General features: G+C 42.6%; 1 protein-coding gene across 1 annotated transcript in view; it reads left to right on the forward strand.

Annotated features, from left to right (window-relative positions):
• The window catches only part of DIPK1A (divergent protein kinase domain 1A), a 146,990-nt gene extending 126,737 nt beyond the window's left edge, over positions 1-20,253 (forward strand). Inside the window, exons 4-6 of the mRNA XM_040406689.1 lie at positions 7,533-7,640; positions 10,601-10,777; positions 18,979-20,253. Coding sequence (XP_040262623.1) covers positions 7,533-7,640; positions 10,601-10,777; positions 18,979-19,791 — 1,098 coding nt within the window. The 3' untranslated portion in view covers positions 19,792-20,253. The remainder of the gene's footprint in view (positions 1-7,532; positions 7,641-10,600; positions 10,778-18,978) is intronic.
• The last annotated feature ends 1,288 nt before the right edge of the window (positions 20,254-21,541 follow it).

The following is a 21,541-nucleotide window of genomic DNA, read 5'->3' on the forward strand; positions in this document are numbered from 1 at the left end:
TTACTGTTGGCCAAGCATGCATATGAGGTGAATTAGGAAAGGGGAGAAAGCCACTGCCAGACACTTCTGGTATCCGTTTATCTCCTGAGAACAAAGAATAGGGCATTTGAAATCTAAAATGATCAGTCCTTATCTCCCACCCCATACCTGGTCAGTTGGGTGGCCCCATACACATTAGATATGTTGGCCAACAAAGATCTAATGTGTAAGGCCAGCATTTGCCATCTAGACTTCCAGGAGGTGGTGATTGCCGAAGACACCCCTTACATGTACACATTTTCTTTAGGGTCCTAAATACTTAAAGGGGAATTTAGCATAGATTTTTTTTTAAAGAGGTTTCCCGTGAGTTTAATATTGATGACCTATCCCCAGTATAGGCCAAGGGTCCCTGGAGCGCAATGGCCTGTTCAAACAGCTGGTTGGCGAGGGTGTCGGGCATCAGACCCTCAACAATCAGCTATTTCGAGCTATCCTGAGCATAGGATATTAATATTAAACTGTCAGAAACCCCCTTTAACTTGCCGCTATGCATACACAATGGAAATGGCTTCCATTTAGCAAATTGTCTTAATTTAAAAATCATTTTGTCATTACCAACTGTAATTATGGTTAGCAATAGGAAGCAATACATGGATACATTTGGAGCATTTGACAGTGGTATGCACAGAGCCCAACAGATGACGGGGAGGTGTCCAGGCCATACTGCTATATACAGAAACAGACTGACCATAGATCCTACAGGAAAATGTACCGGAGGGCCAATGCCCTGGGGGCCACCCAAGCCCTCTTCATGTCAATGACCAGGTGCATATTGATCTGATGCTCTCAGCATTCATTGATGCTAGGAGTATTTACTCATGCAGCGGGTGCCCTCCTGCATTCAACTGTATTGATGCTAGGAGTATCATTTACTCATGCACCTGTGCGGCAGCAGCGGGTGCCCTCCTGCATTCAACTGTATTATCATCCTCAGGACGGTGAAACAGTTGAATACTGCAGCAGGGGTGGCAGTATTTTGTTCTGCGCTGTGTATTTGGTGCTGCACTATGGTATTGATAGCCCTGCCTTCTGTCAATTTTAACTCTTCTACAACATGGGGCCACTTTCAGTTTAGTTTTTTTTCAGGGCCACGAAGTTCCCAGTCCACCCCTGGCTATGCAGCTACCAACTTTTTATTTCTCTCTTTTTTTTTTCTAATACTGTTCTTCAGTCTTGCCCTCGGCAACCAGAGCTCAAAATCTAATAAAAATGATATTGCATGTGTATTTATTTTCAGGTCTAGCAGCTACATACATGCACTTTAATATATGCACGCTCTCCTCCTACCACTGCTTTTCTCCAGTTCCAGCTGAGAACTCATTATTTGAAAGAAACGGCACCATTTTTTTTCTTGCAATTAAAAAAAAATAAAAATAAAAATCTCATTTCCATTTCACAATAGGATGCTTTGCAAATTGAATACATCGTCTGTAAATGCGCACGTGTCAGATGTGGGTAAAGACAATACTAAACAAATTAGGATCTGTCATACTTCACTGGTGAATAATAAAATGAGAGAGAAGAGCCAAGTCTACTTTGTGACTACACTCCACAATCCAGAGCACAGATCGCTGCTTGCTCGTTGCCGCCATACTTCAGCAATTTGACGGCAGATCACACTGTGGTCATTACGATCAGGCTCTTAAAGTAAGAGGGAATGGAAATAATGAATCCCTGATCATTAAACCGCAAATCACAGGGCTCACACATGGAAGCGAATGATTCAGCATGAAAATTAGGATCTTGGCTGCCAGTGGAGTGCAGAGTCTTGGAGTCGGGGGGGGGGGGGGGGGGGGGTGGAAGGCTATGATGTGGATAATGGAGAGACAATCTGTATCCATATTGGAAGCACTTGCTATTAGATCAGTATTAATGTTATGTATCGTCTGTACATACGCAAACGAGCTGATGCATAAGCAAATTGGGGACCAGTGAGGCCCCGTTCTTCCAACAGATGGTGCCATAGGTGGGACCTCCATCTATTAATCATGTATGGCATATGCTGTAAAGGGCATACCCTTCTGTGGCATAAAGCCAAACAGACTACTCACCCATAGAACCAGCTGTTGACACAATCTTCTCCAGGGTGTGGCCTTTAACTAAGCCTGGTTCGTCATAGGGTTGAAGCATTTACGTGGGCACACACCCAACAAGAACCATATACACCCAAAATCAGGGATAGGGAAGGACATCCCCTTTCATCAGCTAGTCACCGGCCCACGGGAAGAGACCGGCCTCCCTAAACTCTCACACTGCAAAGTGCCATTTTGAAAAGTGGACAACTGATAATTATTTACAATTGTAGAATCACAACTCTACATAAGGCAGTTTGGAAATTTCACAGTGCAGGCTATACTACTGTATACATGGTAAAGCAGATATATAACCTTAAAATACATAATAAAGCAGATGTATAACTTTACATAGATTTTTCACACCATTAAAGGCTTAGGCAGACATTAGCCATTTAGTAACAGTAACAACTGGTCTTTTAGGGTCCATTCACACGTCCGCAGTGTTTTGTGGATCCGCAAAACACAGGGCCGGCACTTCAATAGAAATGCCTATTCTTGTCTGCAGCTGCGGATAAGAATAGGACATGTTCTATTTTTTTGCGGAGCCGCAGAACGGAAGTTCCCCATTGAAAATGAATGGGTCCACACCCGTTCCGCATAATTGCAGAACGGATCCTGACCCAAAGTGCGGTCGTCTGAATGGAACCTTACTTTGTCTCTGCAGAAAATACACACTAACACAATTAAAACCGGCATAATACTGGCGTACAAGTTAAGGCTGTATTACACAGACCCATGTGGCAGAAGATTGTCTGGAGGGGCGAGTTCCCTCCCAGCAATCGCCTGCTCGCTAGCGGAGGAGACTGCTGCTATTACACGCAGCGATCTCCTCCACAGCATGCCATCACTCATCCCCATGCTGTATAGTGGCTTGCCGGCGGGCAGATGGTGACCCCACGATCTGCCACCTGCAACCAATAATTTTATTTTATTTTTTTAACTCGTTTTATTAAAGTATAACAAGTAAGGCATGGTACAGGTACATACTTATCATTGTCATAATGAATAATGTATCATATACAGAAAAGTCACATGTACATTCCACATATGCAGTGTTATACAGAAATATAATTGTCATATTTTCCTGTAATTTTTATTCAATAAAGTTATCATCTTTATACATTGAAGCAGTTTCCTCTCTTGTATTGTATATTGTATTATGTAGATGGTCCAATTGTGTACATATGAGTATTGGACAATGTTAATGATGATGAACACCAACTTTCTTATATTTTCCAGAATTTTTGAGGGCATCTCCTATTTTTGAATATTTATATTCTTTTTTTTTTTGTAAATATTTTTATTAGTATCACCAATATATAAAATACAAAATTATAGTACTTTTGGTTACAGAAGCAAAATTTTGAATAAATGGCAATACATACTTTTATCATTTCTTAAACAAAAAAGACCCAATCACCCATGGTGTTATACCTCTGCAGGTGTCTGACGGGTCTCCCAGATCTAATGCTAGTATTTAGAAACTATAATATTAAATTATTGCTATGATCAGTGTCAGATAACTCTCAATTATGTAAGCTTACAGACAGATCACTATACCAGCAGTCATGTCGGCAGTTGGCCATGCCCCATGAATGAGCAAGCGCTTGCTGATCGGGCAAGCTAAATCTTTTGACGTTAAAAAATTATCGTTTGCAGGCAACAGATCGTGGTGTCTAATCTTGCTATTACGCTGCAAGATGATCTCTAACGAGCATTCATACGAACGCTCAGTAGCGTACAGGCTTTACACTGCGTGCAGTTAAACAGGATGCAGAACTTACACAAGCGCCGCAGCCTCTTTAAACAGCTGATCGGCAGGGGGTGCTGTGAGTTGGACTCCTACCAGTCTAATATTAATGCTCATCAGTATACTAGCATTGCGCAAAACCTTTAACACGTGATGGGCACTATTACATTCCTGATCTGCCAGGCCCAAAACATTAAGTCTGAATCCATCGCCTCATGTCAATGCTACACTCTGTCATTTCCCAGCCATTACGTCAATTTTTTTTATGCCTGAAGTATTGTTGTTGGAGCCGGACATACATATTTTCTTTTATAATACACTTCCATTAATTCTTTTCAATTTAAACTCTTTCTTACCGTGCGTAGTGTGGAGACTAAAATAACAATGTCGTAATCTGTGACAAATTCCTGTCTAATTCTGTCCCTAAGGCTTTAATATGAGCTTGGTGCTCTCTTCTAACAGCCGTTAATTAGCCCAATTATTCTTGAGGCTTATAATTAGGAACATGTTTAGAAGAATCATAGTGATGGGAGGCAATACAGCCACTTACTATATAAGAAAACATGTTTGTGGCTGCTTCCCGAATTCCTGTGGGCATGTGTAGCTCAAGGGACTGCTATATACATCTTTGAATCTGGCATACATGGGACTGGTGTAATCCAGATTATCAGATTTTTAGCCTATTGTATATAAACCAATAAAAGCAGAAATTGCCCATAATGAGTGACAATTGATGTAGCAAGTCAATGGACGCTTGATTACTTGCATTTACTGTATACAATAACCAGGAGTTTTTATACGATTGTATGTGTGATTGATTGTTTCTCCCCTCGCATCTATTCCAATACAGGTGACAGGCAATGGGGCTAAAAAAATTATGATTTTTAGGATTGTATAAAATGCAGTGCATGCAATCCACAAAAAAATAAAATAAAAAAAGCATTTGTTGTTTGAAGATGGCAAACAATCGTTCGGGCAATTATTGCTCTATGTAAAAGAACTTGACTCTGACTACGTTCACACAGTGGATTTTTGCCTCTGCAAAATTTGCTGCATACTCCACGTCAGAAACACTGCAATTTCTCACTTTAGATGCCACAGACCTGCAAGCAGTTTAGCCCCACTCAATGGAGCTAAACTGCAAATGGACAACCACCATGTCTTCCAGCGGTGTCCATCTGACACTGTGCCAAGAAGGGACATGTCCCTTCCTGGCACTGTCACAGCTTTAAAGGGTTTTTCCAAGACTTATATACTGATGATCCTCAGGATCAGTATCTAATCTGTGGGGGTCCGACACTGGGGTCCCCCGCCGATCAGCTGTTTGAGAAGGCAGCGGGGCTTGCCGTAGTGCTGTGGTATTCATGTTCATCAGTCAAATGGCCTGGGTGCAGCTCAGCTCCATTGAAGTGAATGGGGCTACTAAGCAAGGCCACTGTGCAAGTGCTGGTGCCTTCTCAAACAGCTAAGCAGTGGCAGTCCTAGGTGTCAGACACCCACTGATCAGATACTGATGACCTATCCTCTGGTAAAACACTTGGAAAACCCCTTTGATCTGCAGCACTGCCTTCAAAGGGAGGCGGACACCACAGTTCCTCTGTCGGAATTTTGGCGTGGAGTCTGTGTGAATAGGCCAGGGGCGTTGCTAGGGTCTCAAAATATCCAGGGCCCAAGCCCCAATGAATATAGCCCAGTTCTCTTAAGTCTTCCCCCCCCCCCTCCCCCCCACACACACACCGCATTTTGCTATACAGCAGCACATACCTCTCACATTCAGTTCCTCCCAGGTGATTTCTCCTCGGATGTAGATCTTCTCTGTCATCATCTTCTTCATTCAGTCTGTACAACTTTTCCTAGCCGCATAGTCTCTGCAGAGTGTGACACACAGACATCATAGCTTCCTCACATTTCTATCATCATCCCCCAACCTGAAGTCCCAACAGTGTTATCCTGCTGCTCGCTGTGCCCCCCAATACCCCCAGATACTATCCTAAATACCCCCAGATACTATCCTAAAGAAAAATTTGTGCCCCCAACTGTGATAATGCTCCCCAAGAGTGCCCCCATTAGTAGAAGAGCTCTAGTATTAATAATACCCTCACAGAGCCCCCAGTACAAATAAAGCCCCCTATTGTTCCCCAATGGTAATAAAGCTCTCTACAGACCCCTCAGTAGTAATAAGGCCCCCATAGTGCTCTTAGTAGAAATAAGGCGGATCTATAAGTCCCTCCTATAGAGCCCCCAGTAGTAATAAGAACGCCTATAATGTCCCCTGGATTTGCAGTGCCCCCTGTTGTTATATTCCTCCCTCCACCATACAGTCCCATGTACATAACATCACACCATCTCTCCAGCCCCCTCCAATATACTGCCCCATGTAAATAACATCCCTCTCTATCTACAGCCCCCTCCAAAATACAGTCCCATGTAAATATCATCACCTCCTCCCCAGCCGCCTTTAACATAGTCCCAAGTAAATAATATCACCCCCTCTCCAGACGCCTCCAACATGCGTTCCCATGTAAACATCACCCCCTGAACATTCAGTCCCATGTAAATAACATAATTCCCCCCACTAGCCGCCTTCAACATACAGTCCCACATAAATAACATTGCCCCCTGAACATTCAGTCCCATGTAAATAACATCACTCCCTACCATGGCCGCCATCAACATACAGTCCCAGGTAAATAACATCACTACAGCCCCCAGCCCCCTCTGACATACAGTCCCATGTAAATAACATCACTCACTCCCATGTAAATAACATAATCCCCTACCACAGCCGCCTTCAACATACAGTCCCATGTAAATAACATCACCCTGCCCCAGCCCCCTCCAACATACAGTCCTATGTAACTAACATCACTCCCTCCTACAGCCACTATCAACATACAGTCCCATGTAAATAGCATAACCCCCTCCAACACACAGTTCCATGTAAATAACATCCCTCCCTTCAGCCCTAACATACAGTCACAGTTAAATAACCACAACTCCCAGCATTGCTCTGCCTCTCCCTTCACTTACCTCTCCTGATGTAGCAGACATCACCTCAGCTTCTTCCCCTCTTTACTGCCGCCCAATCCTGCACTGGTCACATGACGGTGACATCATCGCAGGTCCTTCTCAACCACTGACTGTTTTACTGGTCACATGACCTGTGATGTCACCACAGGTCCTTCAGCTCTTCCACCGGATTAGATTCAATTGTATTGCCGTCCTGTGGATGGCAATACAGTTGTATCTAGCAGGCAGGACATTTGGGGCCTGGGACAAAACATCAGGGGCCCAGGCCCCGAATGTTTTAACCTAGCAACGCCCCTGGAATGGGCCCTTTATGTTATATCAGTGTTTTCAAAAATAATAATACACCTATGTGGCAAGTATACTGATCAAGGATTTTAAGAGAGCCTAAGGCCGGCCATACACAATGCAGCCCCGCAGGGATACACATGCAGCTCACCACTAACTGCCAGTGCATATCACTTGTACGTGCTGTCTGAAACAACTAGCATGTATAGGTGTTGCCCTGCAATTAGCGGTGAGACGCATGCCTGGGTCACATCATGTACGGTAGCTCAATTGGGATCACAGTGAATAAAATGATGAGTTAGATATGATACTGTTCATCAGCTAACCTCTCTTCTCCTGACTTTTCCTTGCAGTGTGACAAATACCGAAAAGGGATCATTGACGGATCAGCCTGTGAAGGTCTCTGCTCCAAGGAAACAATTTATTTTGGGAAATGTTTGTCGACCAAGCCAAACAACCAGGTAATACTTTGCTTTGAGTTAATAGGGAAACATAAGTAGTTTCTGTATTACCAGAAGGAACAATTGTCAGAAATCCATCTGTTGTGGAACAGTCTTCCGAGATGCTCAGAATCGGCAACATCTGGACTAGCCATCCCTTAGGTTTAGTCATGAACTAGGCTCGTGAGTATGTTCCTCCTGACATTTTGCTCATTACAAAAATGATCTCTGGAGAGTATGGCTCATCCTGTGTATATTTAGATCACCGAAGTCTAAGTAAAGTGCGCTCAACATATGTCATGACATTAAAGTGTAAAATATAAGCTTGCGAGTCTCTTGGTTCCACGTATGTTTTTTTTTTAAATTTATTTATAGCTGAAAGTTAATTAGCGACTGTATGCTTAAAGGGGTTGTCCGGGTTCAGAGCTGAACCCGGACATACCCTTATTTTCACCCAGGCAGCCCTCCTGATGTTGGCATCGGGACATCTCATGCTCCGATGTGCTCCCTTGCCCTGGGACGGGCTCTTTTGTTTTCAATAACACACTGCCGGGCGGAAACTTCCGCCTAGCAGTGTGTTCGGTGACATCACCGGCTCTGATGGGCGGGCTTTAGCAATTACTGGCTAGGGCAGCGCTAAATCCCGCCCATCAGTGCCGGTGACATCACCGGGGTTTCTGGCAGTCCCATGGAGAGCCCGGTACGTCACCGGATCTAAAAAAAATGCTGTTGCCCTGCGTGATTTAGCGCAGGGCAAAGGAGAGCATCGGAGCATGAACTGCTCCGATGCTCCTGTCAGGGGGGCTGCCGGGGTGAAAATGGAGGGATGTCCGGGTTCAGCTCTGAACCCGGACAACCCCTTTAACTATTATAGACCTCTAGGACATAATCAAGACTATATGAACAAGATGTATTCTATATTTTTGTTTAGGATTTTCAGCACTCTTCCCCTTCCCTCCTTTTTGAATTTGTTTTTAATGCTACTACGTTGTAGAAACCATATAGCAATGGCTAAATCACAGGTACGGGAATGGAACTGCACTGGTACTGCGTCAAACTGCAGCTGTTCATATGGAAAACCATGGTCAGGGGCGTGTCACAAAAGACCAACTACACAATGTAATTGGGATTTTATAACATCTGGCAGAAAAATATGTTTATTTTTTTCAGGTGTGGATACAATCTAAGGCCTCATGCACACGACTATATTTTTGTGTATCGCACACTGACCCATTCATTTTTGTGTCTGTAAGGGCTCTGTCACACCTGCGTTATTGTCTTCCGGCATAGAGTTCCGTTGTCGGGGCTCTATGCCGGAAGAATCCTGATCAGGATTATCCTAATGCATTCTGAATGGAGAGAAATCCGTTCAGGATGCATCAGGATGTCTTCAGTTCCGGAACGGAACGTTTTTTGGCCAGAGAAAATACTGCAGCATGCTGCGCTTTTTGCTCCGGCCAAAAATCCGGAACACTTGCTGCAAGGCCCGATCCGGAATTAATGCCCATTGGAAGGCATTGATCCGGATCCGGCCTTAAGCTAAACGTCGTTTCGGCGCATTGCCGGACCCGACATTTAGCTTTTTCTGAATGGTTACCATGGCTGCCGGGACGCTAAAGTCCTGGCAGCCATGGTAAGTGTAGCGGGGAGCGGGGGAGCAGTGTACTTACCGTCCGTGCGGCTCCCCGGGCGCTCCGGAGTGACGTCAGGGCGCCCCAAGCGCATGGATCATGTGATCGCATGGATCACGTCATCCATGCGCATGGGGCGCTCTGACGTCATTCTGGAGCGCCCCGGGAGCCGCACGGACTGTAAGTATACCGCTCCCCCGCTCCCCGCTCCTACTATGGCAACCAGGACTTTAATAGCGTCCTGGGTGCCATAGTAACACTGAAAGCATTTGGAAGACGGTTCCGTCTTCAAATGCTTTCAGTACACTTGCGTTTTTCCGGATCCGGCGGGCACCTCCGGCAACGGAAGTGCATGCCGGATCCCAACAACGCAAGTGTGAAAGAGGCCTAAGGGTACTTTCACACTAGCGTTTTTCTTTTCCGGCATAGAGTTCCGTCACAGGGGCTCTATATCGAAAAATAACTGATCAGGCATATCCCCATGCATTCTGAATAAACAGTAATCCGTTCAGGATGTCTTCAGTTCAGTCGTTTTGACTGATCAGGCAAAAGATAAAACCGCAGCATGCTATGGTTTTATCTCCAGTGAAAAAAAACTGAAGACTTGCCTGAATGCCGGATCCAGCATTTTTCCCCATAGGAATGTATGATCCGGCATTCAAAATGCCGGATCCGTCCTTCCGGCCTGCGCATGCGCAGACAGGTAAAAATGTGAAAAAAGATACAAGACGGATCCGTCTGTCCGCATGACAAGCGGAGAGACGGATCCGTTCTTGCAATGCATTTGTGAGATGGATCCGCATCTGGGTCCGTCTCACAAATGCTTTCAGTCACAGCCAGATCGGCGGATCCGGCGGAACTGCCCGCCGGATCACACTGCCGCAAGTGTGAAAATAGCCTAAAATAGAAATGGACAGCACGCGGATGTCCGTCTCACAAATTATAGAACTTGTTCTATTCTTCCATTTTGCAGACACCAATAGCCATTCTTATTAATGGGCGTGAGAAAAATACAGATTGCATACAGAAGGTAACAGTATTTTGTGGATTTGTGATTTGCGCACTGCAAAATGGATCCGATCATGTGCATGAGGCCTTACAGTGACTACAGGTAGCACAAAGCCTTTTCTGTGGGTAGATAAGACATACACAACCATTGTGGGAAACTAGTTTCAAGATATTGTCATTGATTTTGATATGTGAAGCGGAGTTAGAACTATGAGGCTAAGGAAATGGGTGGTCGCAGGATTGTCTGTCCACTTTTCTTATTTCTATTCTTACCCTTCATGATGTAGAGATGCAACTAATGGCCAACACAGAGATGGAGTCTAAACTTTGTCTGCTTTTCAGATGTACCTGGGAATCTGGGGGAACCTGGAAGGGGTGATAAAGTGTCAAATGGAAGATACATTACATCTTGATTTTGGAGCTGAATTAGAGCCAAGGAAGGAAATTGTACTATTTGACAAACCAACGAGAGGTACCACCGTCCAGAAGTTCAAAGAGATGGTACACAATCTTTTTAAAGTAAGTTCCTTGATCGTGTGCTTGTGTTTTACCAGAGCACAGTTGCACTGTGTACGTTGTAATTGCACTGTAGCCATTTCCTAACTCTGATTATGGTTAATTTGATTACTTAACCCCTTTTTTAATGTCATAGATAGAAGATATTGTAGAAGTACAAGTATGCTGCTTGAAGCCTGATCCAACCACTTTGCCAAGATTTATTTTTAGAGGCTTCGGGGCACTCAGCTTTATTGAGACAGAAGCAGCATTGCAGTAAATTTCAGTCTTGTTAGCCACAACGGGGATATTTAATAGTGCAATAGACATAAAACCCCTTACCACACCTTTACTTAGTAGTTGTATAAGTGCTATTTACTATTATGTGAAGGTAATTGTGCTGCAAGCGTCACGGTGTGCATACTGTCAGCAACAGAAATACAGCCAGAATTGGAGAAAATGCCACCCCTGGCCATTAAACGGCATCTGTCCGCAGATTTTTCCCTATGACACTGGCTGACCTGTTACATGTGCGCTTGGCAGCTGAAGACATCTGTGTTGGTCCCATGTTCATACAGATGTAGCCAATGATGTAGTCACAGTGTTATCTTGGTTATCTCATGACAAAAACCATTGAAATCCATTGTTTTTTTCTTGCCATTTTTTACTTAACTCATTAACCACCGTTTAGCTCAGCTGCATCTGTATGTGCCCGCATTGCTGAGAATTGCTAATATTTGCAACGGGGGTGTTGCTGTTACTCCTAAAGGTTCAGGTCTCTCTGCAGCTGCTGCGCCCTCTGCGTTTTGATTGACAGGGCCAGGTGTTATGTTTTTCAATGCCTGGCCCTGTCAAAGTGCAGAGGTGCGGCGGTTTCAGAGAGAGCAGAGCCTCTAGGTGTAATGGTGATGCCCTTGTTGCTCCTAGAGCCTATTTTGCATATATTAAAGCATAATTTTTCTCAGCAATGCGGACACATGGGACCAACACAGATGCCTTCAGCTGACAAGCGCACATGTAACAGGTCAGCCAGTGTCCTAGGGACAAATCTGCTGACAGATGCCCTTTAAAGGAGTGTTCTCGGAGATTTAAAAAAGACCAGAATTAGTTTAAAAAGCATTGAGCTTCTATTACAGCCCCTTTGCTCCGAGTGACAACTATAGTGATCGCCTGGTTGGATGCTACAGCTGTCACTCAGAGCAGAGGGGAGAAACTATGAAGCAACACAATGTAGAGAGTGCTGTCTAGTGAAGCTAAGCCCCTTGGGCACTTGAGGAGCAGAGTTTGGCAGGATAAAACTTCATATTCACACTACTTCTGATGAGAAATTCTCTGCAAAAGCCATGTTTATCCTGCTCTCCCCAGCCCCTATCTAGTGCTGTCCAAACTGCTGATAGAAGCACTTTAAAGAGTACAGCAATAGGGAAGACGGTCTCAACAGAAAACCTATGAGGCTGTCTTCACATCGCGCTAAGCAGCGAGGAGAAACACTGCTCGGTTGAGCACTTATAACTCCTCATTTGAGCGATCGGTGGGGGTCTTGGTGCTGGGACCTCAGTCTATCAAAACTTATAATATGTCCCTATGACATATCAAAAAAGTGTAGCTGTTCTTTAAGGTCAGAATGAGCAAAGATTTAAATAAAGTCCTACTGTGTCTTTCCCCACAAAACCATATATCAATCTTCTCTTCTCCTCCTGCCTGCAGATTGGACTGCATTTTCAGTGTGATAGGTTTGCTTTAAGCATTGTCATCCTAAAATCCACAAGCACGGATGTCTGCTGCTGTGACACCGAGCTTCTCTCTGCTTCCTCCTCACCCCCTGCCGCTGCATAGATGCTTCGTACAGCAGAATATTATACCTGCTTATCACATTCCCCTGCCAGCAACACAGAGCGGGATCTTTAGGATGCTAATTTACCAGCAGAAAAGGCATTGGCAAAGAATCCCTTACACTGCAGTGCTCAGCTGACCAACCTACACATTAACTGCGGTTTTTGGCTCTGCAGTGATCACTAGTAACATCCACTACTTTAAACTGTAATTTGTCACTTCAGTTTTTAATGTGTTGGGATAACAAGTATGTTATTGTAATATACTTTATTAGGGAAGTTTGTTAAATTTTTTTCTATTAGGAAACTGGATGTAAAGTCTCCCCTTAGCAACCCCCTACATAAGAATTGCCAAGGTGAATCCGTTTTCAGCATTTTACTGAACACTAAAGACACTGGATTACTGTATGATCTAGAGGCAGACTTCTCAGCCTACCTCTGATCTCTCAGCCCTAGCTCCATATACCGTATGTGTATGTAACACATATTATTAGAATTGCCAAGGAGAATCAGTTTTCAGCATTTTACTAAACACTAAAGACACTGGATTACTGTATGATCTAGAGGCAGGCTTCTCAGCCTACCTTTGATCTCCCAGCCCTGCCTCCATATATGTGTATGTAACACATATTATTAGAATTGCCAAGGAGAATTAGTTTTCAGCATTTTACTAAACACTAAAGACACTGGATTACTGTATGATCTAGCGGCAGGCTTCTCAGCCTACCTCTGATCTCCCAGCCCTGCCTCCATATACAGTACAGACCAAAAGTTTGGACACACCTTCTCATTCAAAGAGTTTTCTTTATTTTCATGACTATGAAAATTGTAGATTCACACTGAAGGCATCAAAACTATGAATTAACACATGTGGAATTATATACATAACAAACAAGTGTGAAACAACTGAAAATATGTCATATTCTAGGTTCTTCAAAGTAGCCACCTTTTGCTTTGATTACTGCTTTGCACATTCTTGGCATTCTCTTGATGAGCTTCAAGAGGTAGTCCCCTGAAATGGTTTTCACTTCACAGGTGTGCCCTGTCAGGTTTAATAAGTGGGATTTCTTGCCTTATAAATGGGGTTGGGACCATCAGTTGCGTTGAGGAGAAGTCAGGTGGATACACAGCTGAAAGTCCTACTGAATAGACTGTTAGAATTTGTATTATGCCAAGAAAAAAGCAGCCAAGTAAAGAAAAACGAGTAGACATCATTACTTTAAGAAATGAAGGTCAGTCAGTCAGCCGAAAAATTGGGAAAACTTTGAAAGTAAGGGCTATTTGACCATGAAGAAGAGTGATAGGGTGCTGCGCCAGATGACCTGGCCTCTACAGTCACCGGACCCAAACCCAATCGAGATGGTTTGGGGTGAGCTGGACCGCAGAGTGAAGGCAAAAGGGCCAACAAGTGCTAAGCATCTCTGGGAACTCCTTCAAGACTGTTGGAAGACCATTTCAGGTGACTACCTCTTGAAGCTCATCAAGAGAATGCCAAGAGTGTGCAAAGCAGTAATCAAAGCAAAAGGTTGCTACTTTGAAGAACCTAGAATATGACATATTTTCAGTTGTTTCACACTTGTTTGTTATGTATATAATTCCACATGTGTTAATTTATAGTTTTGATGCCTTCATAGTCATGAAAATAAAGAAAACTCTTTGAATGAGAAGGTGTGTCCAAACTTTTGGTCTGTACTGTATGTGTATGTAACACATATTATTAGAATTGCCAAGGAGAATCAGTTTTCAGCATTTTACTAAACACTAAAGACACTGGATTACTGTATGATCTAGAGGCAGACTTCTCAGCCTACCTCTGATCTCTCAGACCTAGGTCCACATATGTGTATTTAACACATATTATTTGAAATGATGTGGCATGCTTACTGCAGACCAGTTTATCTGCTGCCAGCACTCCTCTCCATCTTCCCAGGGTGCCTCTGGTTAGTGCTGGGAGAGGAGCAGGACTGCAGTACACTTACTGCCAGTGCTGAACGCTGCAGACCTACTCCTCTTTCTATAGCTAACCAGAGACACACTTGGAAGATAGAGAGGAGGGGGCTGCAGCTACACATTAAAAAATGTAACGACACTTACGCTTTAACCTATTAGATATCTTACAATGCATTGTCTCATGACAGATGAACTGTAGCATGTCATGACCAATTATTTAGTCAGAAATCAGATTTCCAAGTACAAGTGTGTATATTTAGCGATGGTTTGGGCAAAATAGTGTCTATCTGTAGTGTGTCTGTCCTATTAACAAAGCTATTTTCCTTTGAAACTTAAGCAGCCCACATTATTGATGGGTCCTGTCTTTAGAACTGTTTAGTAATCAGGCTGACACAAATCGATATCTGTAATCTGATTTTCAGCAAGGTCGTGCTTTTAGCATTATATTGATATTTGCAGCTATTCTCTCATGTCCTAAATCGTGTACACAGATATACAGGCCGATGGGGGCAAGTTGAAGAGAGTCAAAGATTTAATGGAGTCTTCTGGAATCAATCTTATGGACATGTCTACTAGCAATAAAGTAGAAATACTACCAGGTGGAATCTGGAACATAGCCTTAGGCCTCATGCACACAACAGAGTCTGTCAGCTGTTTTGCCCATGCTAAAAATGCACTACATAGGTGTTGGGGAGAGGAGAGCAGGACAAACATACTTTTTGCACTTTTGTAATGAGGATTAGTGTGAATATGAAGCCTTATTCTGCCAGTTTTTGCTCCTCAAGTTCACTGGAGGCAGAGGTTCACTGTAGTACACTGTACACTGTAGTAGGAGTGGCTGTGAAGCAGCTCAATGCAAAAGGCACTTGACAGTAAAGCTCCGCCCCCTGGGTAGCTGGCAGAATAAAAGTTCATATTCACATTACTCCTCATAATATAGGCTACACAAAAGGCATATGTTTGTACTGCATTCCTGGGCCCACCTAGTGCCACGAGCAGTTTAGCATGATCAAAAAACTCCTTTTAAAGTGGTTTTATGGGACCAACATATTGATGAGATCAGTGAGGGTCCAACACCTGGTATCTCCACAGATCAGTAAAGCAGCAGTCAGAGATTCAATGGGAGCTGAGCTGCAGTAAAATCAAGTCATTCTCCCCTTACTGATGCCCCAGTGCTTGGGTACATCCATATGTAACTGAATGCTGCAGATTTACCATCACATATGTAAATCCGCAGTGTTGTACAGTATCAGCAAAGGGAATACATTTTAATTAATTCTCATCCCCATTCTGCAGAAATAGTTCACATTGAAAATTGATTTGCAGTGCAGGATTTCATTGTAAATTTCAAACTTTTTGCAAAGCAAAGAGTGAAATCTGTGTCAAATGGGCAGCATTTCTGCAAACAAAAATGCAGCATTTGGTGCATTTCGATGCAGATTTCCATGTGGGCATAATATAATGCTTCTTGCATAGGAAATGTCTAGCTGCAGTGGTGAACTGCCTCAGGCAGGGATTAGCTGAGTGGTCACTTCCTGAATATATCAAGAGGAAACCGAAAGCAGAAACTGCATTGAATGGTTGTTTCGTTGTAAGTCCTCATTCACATCTCCGTTAGGAGATCTGGCAGGCTGTTCCGGCACAGAGCAGCCTCCCGGATCTCACAGGAACCAGTGTTGCCGGATTCTCTACTTCACCACTGAATCTCCATTGACTGCAGGTCCGGCCGCTTTCTGGCATAAATGCTGGGTTTTGTCTGGATGACAGCCGGCATTTGCACTGGATCAGGCAGCCGGATCTCCTGAACAGAGATGTGAATGAGGCCTTAGGCTAGATTCACATCTACGGAGTGAATTCCGGCTAGGTGTTCCGGCAGAGAACAGCCTCGTAATTCTCCAGTTCCGGCGCTGCCAGATACAAACAGAATGCCCGTCTTCCCCCATTAAGTATAATGGGGTCCGGTGGAGATCCGTACACCTTCAGTCAGAAAATGCTGCATGCCGCGGTTTGTGTCCGGATGATTCCCGGCATTGTCTTCCAGAACAGCCTGCCCGAATTCACACAGCAGGTGTGAAAATAGCCTTTGGGCCAGATTTATCATTACTCTGACAGCTCACTCCACTTTCACATATGGCTAAAGTCCGTTTTAGCCAAGTCAGATTTATGATCGGCTGTAATAAATGTGGTTTGACAGTAGCAGTTTTTCCGTCAGTAAGCGGCTTTACAAAAGTCGCACGTCTTTATGAAAAAGTCACATGTTCTATTAAAAAGTCTCATAAGATAAGCATGGTCCTCACTGGAGTGAAATTGCGCATTTATTTGCGACTTTTTAAATAGTCGCAATAGTAAATCTGTCTAGAGATTCATTTACATAAGAAAATACGCCCACTTTCAGAAAACTGGCGAGCATAGTGCAGAGCAGAAAAAAGTCGCAAATGTGTGCGCAGTTTTAGCAATTGCACAAAAATTTGCAACTTTTTCACTCCATTATTCTGACTTGAGCTAATGATAAATTTGGCCCTTTGCCTTTAAAAAACAGGCTGAATAACACCTTTAAGACTAGCTGTCCTTCTACGATAGCCAAGATCTACTTTACATCTGACAATTATTTTATGAAGCGTCTCTTCATTTATTATTCATATTTTTAATAAATGGCCTCTTGTTCCGATAAGATAAGACGATATGAATCCGCATACTAGCGCAGTAATACCTGCCCGGACTGCACCACTGGTTATAAGATACTTTCCTTCCATTTCAAATGGTCCTGTTAATAATTATGAGCTACAGTACCTGGAGAGGCAGGCCACACATGGTGAGACGTCTTCCTGTTCTCAGACCTCCTCTGTACTGACTGCTCAGCAGGACTCCAAACCTCCCTTTTTCTGTAAACACATGCTTGGAAATGTTAGAGTAAAATTTGTTTTCCTGGAGGATTTTCTTTCCAGACTCAAAAGTAAAATAATGTAGTTTCCGATGTACTCTTCTTGCCATTTTCCTCATACCGCCCCTGCTGCTCGGAGTGTCTCTGCCATTGTTCATGTAAGAAATTTTACATTAGGAGCAACATATAGTATAACAAAGAAATAAACATCACCCCTGTACCCACACTGTAAATAACTTGCTCTTCATCTCCAGATTGTACTCGTCTGTGTACATCAGACTTAGGACACTCTAGTCTAGATCTAGTAGACAGCAATCGAGCATTGTTGCCTGAGTACTGCGATCTCCCATAGCGCCAGCTGATTGACCACTTCTTTCATTGCCACCAGATGCCAGGTTCAGATGAGTGTGTTCACTGCAACTATATAGACGGGAAAAATAAAAACATTATAGCTCTTGGAAATGCGACGATAAAAAAATAAATAGATTGGTCACTAAGGCCCAAAACAGGCTGCTGATTACAAGGCTAAAAGCCACTACTGACCCACTTAGCAGCTTCTAATCTCACCCTAACAACCGTAAACTATACAGTCCCTTCATAAAACCCTGAAACAAAAATAAATAAATAATTAAAATGAAAACCGTTTAAAATTCTAGATAATTTTGTATAAAAATTTAAATATATTGTAGTAGAAAAATACAACCTATTGACTAAACTCCAAAAATTACAATGTCAAGCTTCCACGGCACAGAGGATCAGTAATTTAACTACATAGTTTTATTATCGGATAACACTGGACAATATTCTTTTCTTGTTGAATGTCCAAAAATTTAGGTTTCCCAGAGACCATTATGGATGGCTACGGAAAGTAAGGTTACTCTAGGAGGCAGATGGAACATTAGGTACGGTATATCAGTAGAAACTTGTGGACAGATTGTAAGCAAGATCATATCCTAAACAAAAAAAAGTCCAAGATTTTTCGATCACCGGATTAAAAAAAATATATAAAAGTGCTACTAAGGTAAGTTCTGATTTACAATTCCATATTTTGGATGCAGATTAGTCATATGCAGGTTACGGTGACTTTTTAATGGTTGACATTTCACTTTCAAAATGTTAAAATGGTTCTATTTGAATTTATTTTATTAACCTGCTGGTAGAAAATTCAGATAAAGCTGAAAAGTGCTCTCACGTGAACATGGTGACAAGCTCATGTTTACATTGAATAAAGCAAATTCTGAGAGCTTGGGCTTTTTCTGCTTCCTATTAAACTACTGATAAGAGCGCTCTGGGGTTTAAAAACGTACCGCATCTGAAAACATGGTAATTTCCCCTGTGCGCTCAAGGACTTGATCAGAACTGCAGTTATCCAACTCTGCAAAGAATACATTTCTTGCATTCATTTATCTTTTAAGTATTACCAGTTCTTACTATATAAAGAAAGATATCAGGCGCTGGTGGTGCATGCAGGTGCCCATGAGTACACTTATTGGTATTTTCAATTTTAATGTATGTTTTCCATCATTTAAAGTATTTTTTTTTTCTTTTTTCATCTATTTTAGACCAAATTAGGCGACCAAGGTAATCTCCGTGATCTAGTAAACCTCATCTTAGCAGCGGCAGATGGTAATAAAGACGGCCACGTGTCTCTTCCTGAGGCCAAATCCGCATGGGCACTTCTACAACTCAATGAGTTTTTGCTGATGGTGATCCTTCAAGACAAGGAGCACACCCCAAAATTACTGGGATTCTGTGGGGATCTATACATAACAGAGCGTGTACCGTACACCTCACTGTATGGAATAAGTCTACCGTGGATTTTTGAAATATTTGTCCCTCAAGGACTGCGAAAACGGATGGACCAGTGGTTCACCCCGTCCTGGCCTAGGAAGGCTAAGATAGTGATAGGTCTTCTCGAATTTGTAGAAGACATTTTTCACGGACCTTACGGAAATTTTCTTATGTGTGACACAAGTGCCAAAAACTTTGGTTATAACGACAAGTATGACTTGAAAGTGGTGGACATGAGGAACGTTGTTCCAGATATGCACTTGAAGGACACGATCAAAGACCGGCCATGTGAAGTGGACTCCGACTGTGTTTATGGTACTGACTGTAGCACTGTGTGTGACCAAAGCAAAAGGAAATGTACCGCAGATGTAAGCCAACCAAATCTAGCAAAAATTTGTCTGTTAGTGAAGGACTACCTATTTCGAGGGAGCCCTTCTGAAATACGAGAAGAACTAGAGAAACAAATCTACTCCTGTATTGCCCTGAAAGCTGCTACCAAGAACATGGAGATGCAACATTCATTAATTTTAAACAACTTAAAAGCTCTTTTATGGAAAAAGATCTCACATACTAATGATTCATAATGTCTGGGAAATGTTTCCATTCGAGTTTCCACTCCCATACAACCGAAACTGTGGGGGGTGTTTTAAAGTTAAGTTACCTTTATGTAACATTTTTCTTTTTCTTTTTTCTTCTTCTTCTAATATCTTCACCTCTTTAAATCTGGTGACAATACAAAAAAATAGTATTTCTTCATTAAGCCATTCATGTGTCAATTTTCCAACAAACTGGTGTTCCATTTTACGGTCAACTTGTCATTGACATCAAGCATCGACTCATTGAATCTTGCTCCAAAGGGACTGGTAGCACGTGATATGCACTTATGTTGCCTCAGATGTTGGCAAAAACTCGTCATTCATACGATCATGTCTTATTTGCTGCATTCGGGATGTTACAATGCTGTGAAATTTGCCTCCTTCTAATGGTGTAACTTAAGGCGTTTTTATAGAACATGAACTATATTATTATAATTTTTTTTTTTTTTTGTATGAACGCCGGCCAACAAACCACTCCTGTTATAGTGTGGTTAAATAAAAGCTGCTGTTTTAAAATATGAAATAAAAAGTGGAGATAAAGTTTACTGATAAGTCAGCATGGACGAATTTGCACACTCTTGTTCAGAGCCTAACTAAAAAATAACATGTCATTAAAATGTGGATCATCAACTGATTACTTAATACATGTTCAGACTGTGCTTAATTATTTCCATGGGCTATTATGGTTGTTTTAATGCATTTAAAGGGAACTTGTCAAGAAGAACATGGTGTCTGAGCTGAAGGCAGCATGTTATAGAGCAGGAGGAGCTGAGCAGATTTCTATATAGTTTTATGGGAAACGATTCAGTAAAACCTTTAATTTAGACATTTATATTCCTGCTCATTCTGGGCTTTGAAGTCCTGGAGGCGGTTCCATCAATGATTGACAGTTGTCTCTGTATACACAGTCAGAGGGAAGGCTGTCAATCACCGATAGGACCGCCTCCTTGTCTTCAAAGTCCAGAATGAGCAGGAATATAAATGTTTAAATTAAAGGTTTTAGTGAATGTTTTCCCATAAAACTATATATAAATCTGCTCTATAACATGCTGCCTTCAGCTCAGACACCATGTTCCCTTTAATATATAAGCTTCAGATACAGGTTATGTAAGCTGGTGAGATCCTGTTTGAGAGGACCTTTTTGATATGACGTTAAAGGGGTTGTCCGGTCTACAGATGTTGATTTATCCTCATCATAGGTCATGAATATCAGATCAGTAGGGGTCTGACACCCCACTCTTCAACTGTTTCAGGCAACCACAGTGCCAGAAAATATACAGTGTATGGAGTATAAGCAGAAGGCTCCATAAGTGTGTAGTTTCCAGAGCTGAGCTGCAGTACCCCAGCATAGCCACTCAACACTGTATGGAGCCTACTGCTTCCAGCTCTGTACACTGTATATTTTCAGTCTCTGGTGGTTGCCTGAAACAGTGGATATGTGGAGGAGTCAGACTCCAACCAATCTGATAAGATGAACTATCCTGAGGATGGGTTATCAACATCTGGAGCCTGGACAACCCCTTTAAATAAAACTTTAGATTACCAAAAAAGTGCCCTGGAGAGTTGCAACAGTCACTGATGCTGTACATACAGGTTGGTTAGTCCTAAAAGCAACACATAAAATAGTAAAAAAAAAATGGAGCAATTCATATTGTGCCAGTATTCTCTAATATTACAAATATTTTGGACCTCATAATAAAATCTGACACAAAAAGTGCCCTTTGTGAGATTTCAGCTA

Source organism: Bufo bufo, chromosome 9 (assembly GCF_905171765.1).
Source record: "Bufo bufo chromosome 9, aBufBuf1.1, whole genome shotgun sequence".
Taxonomy (NCBI): Eukaryota; Metazoa; Chordata; class Amphibia; order Anura; family Bufonidae; genus Bufo; species Bufo bufo.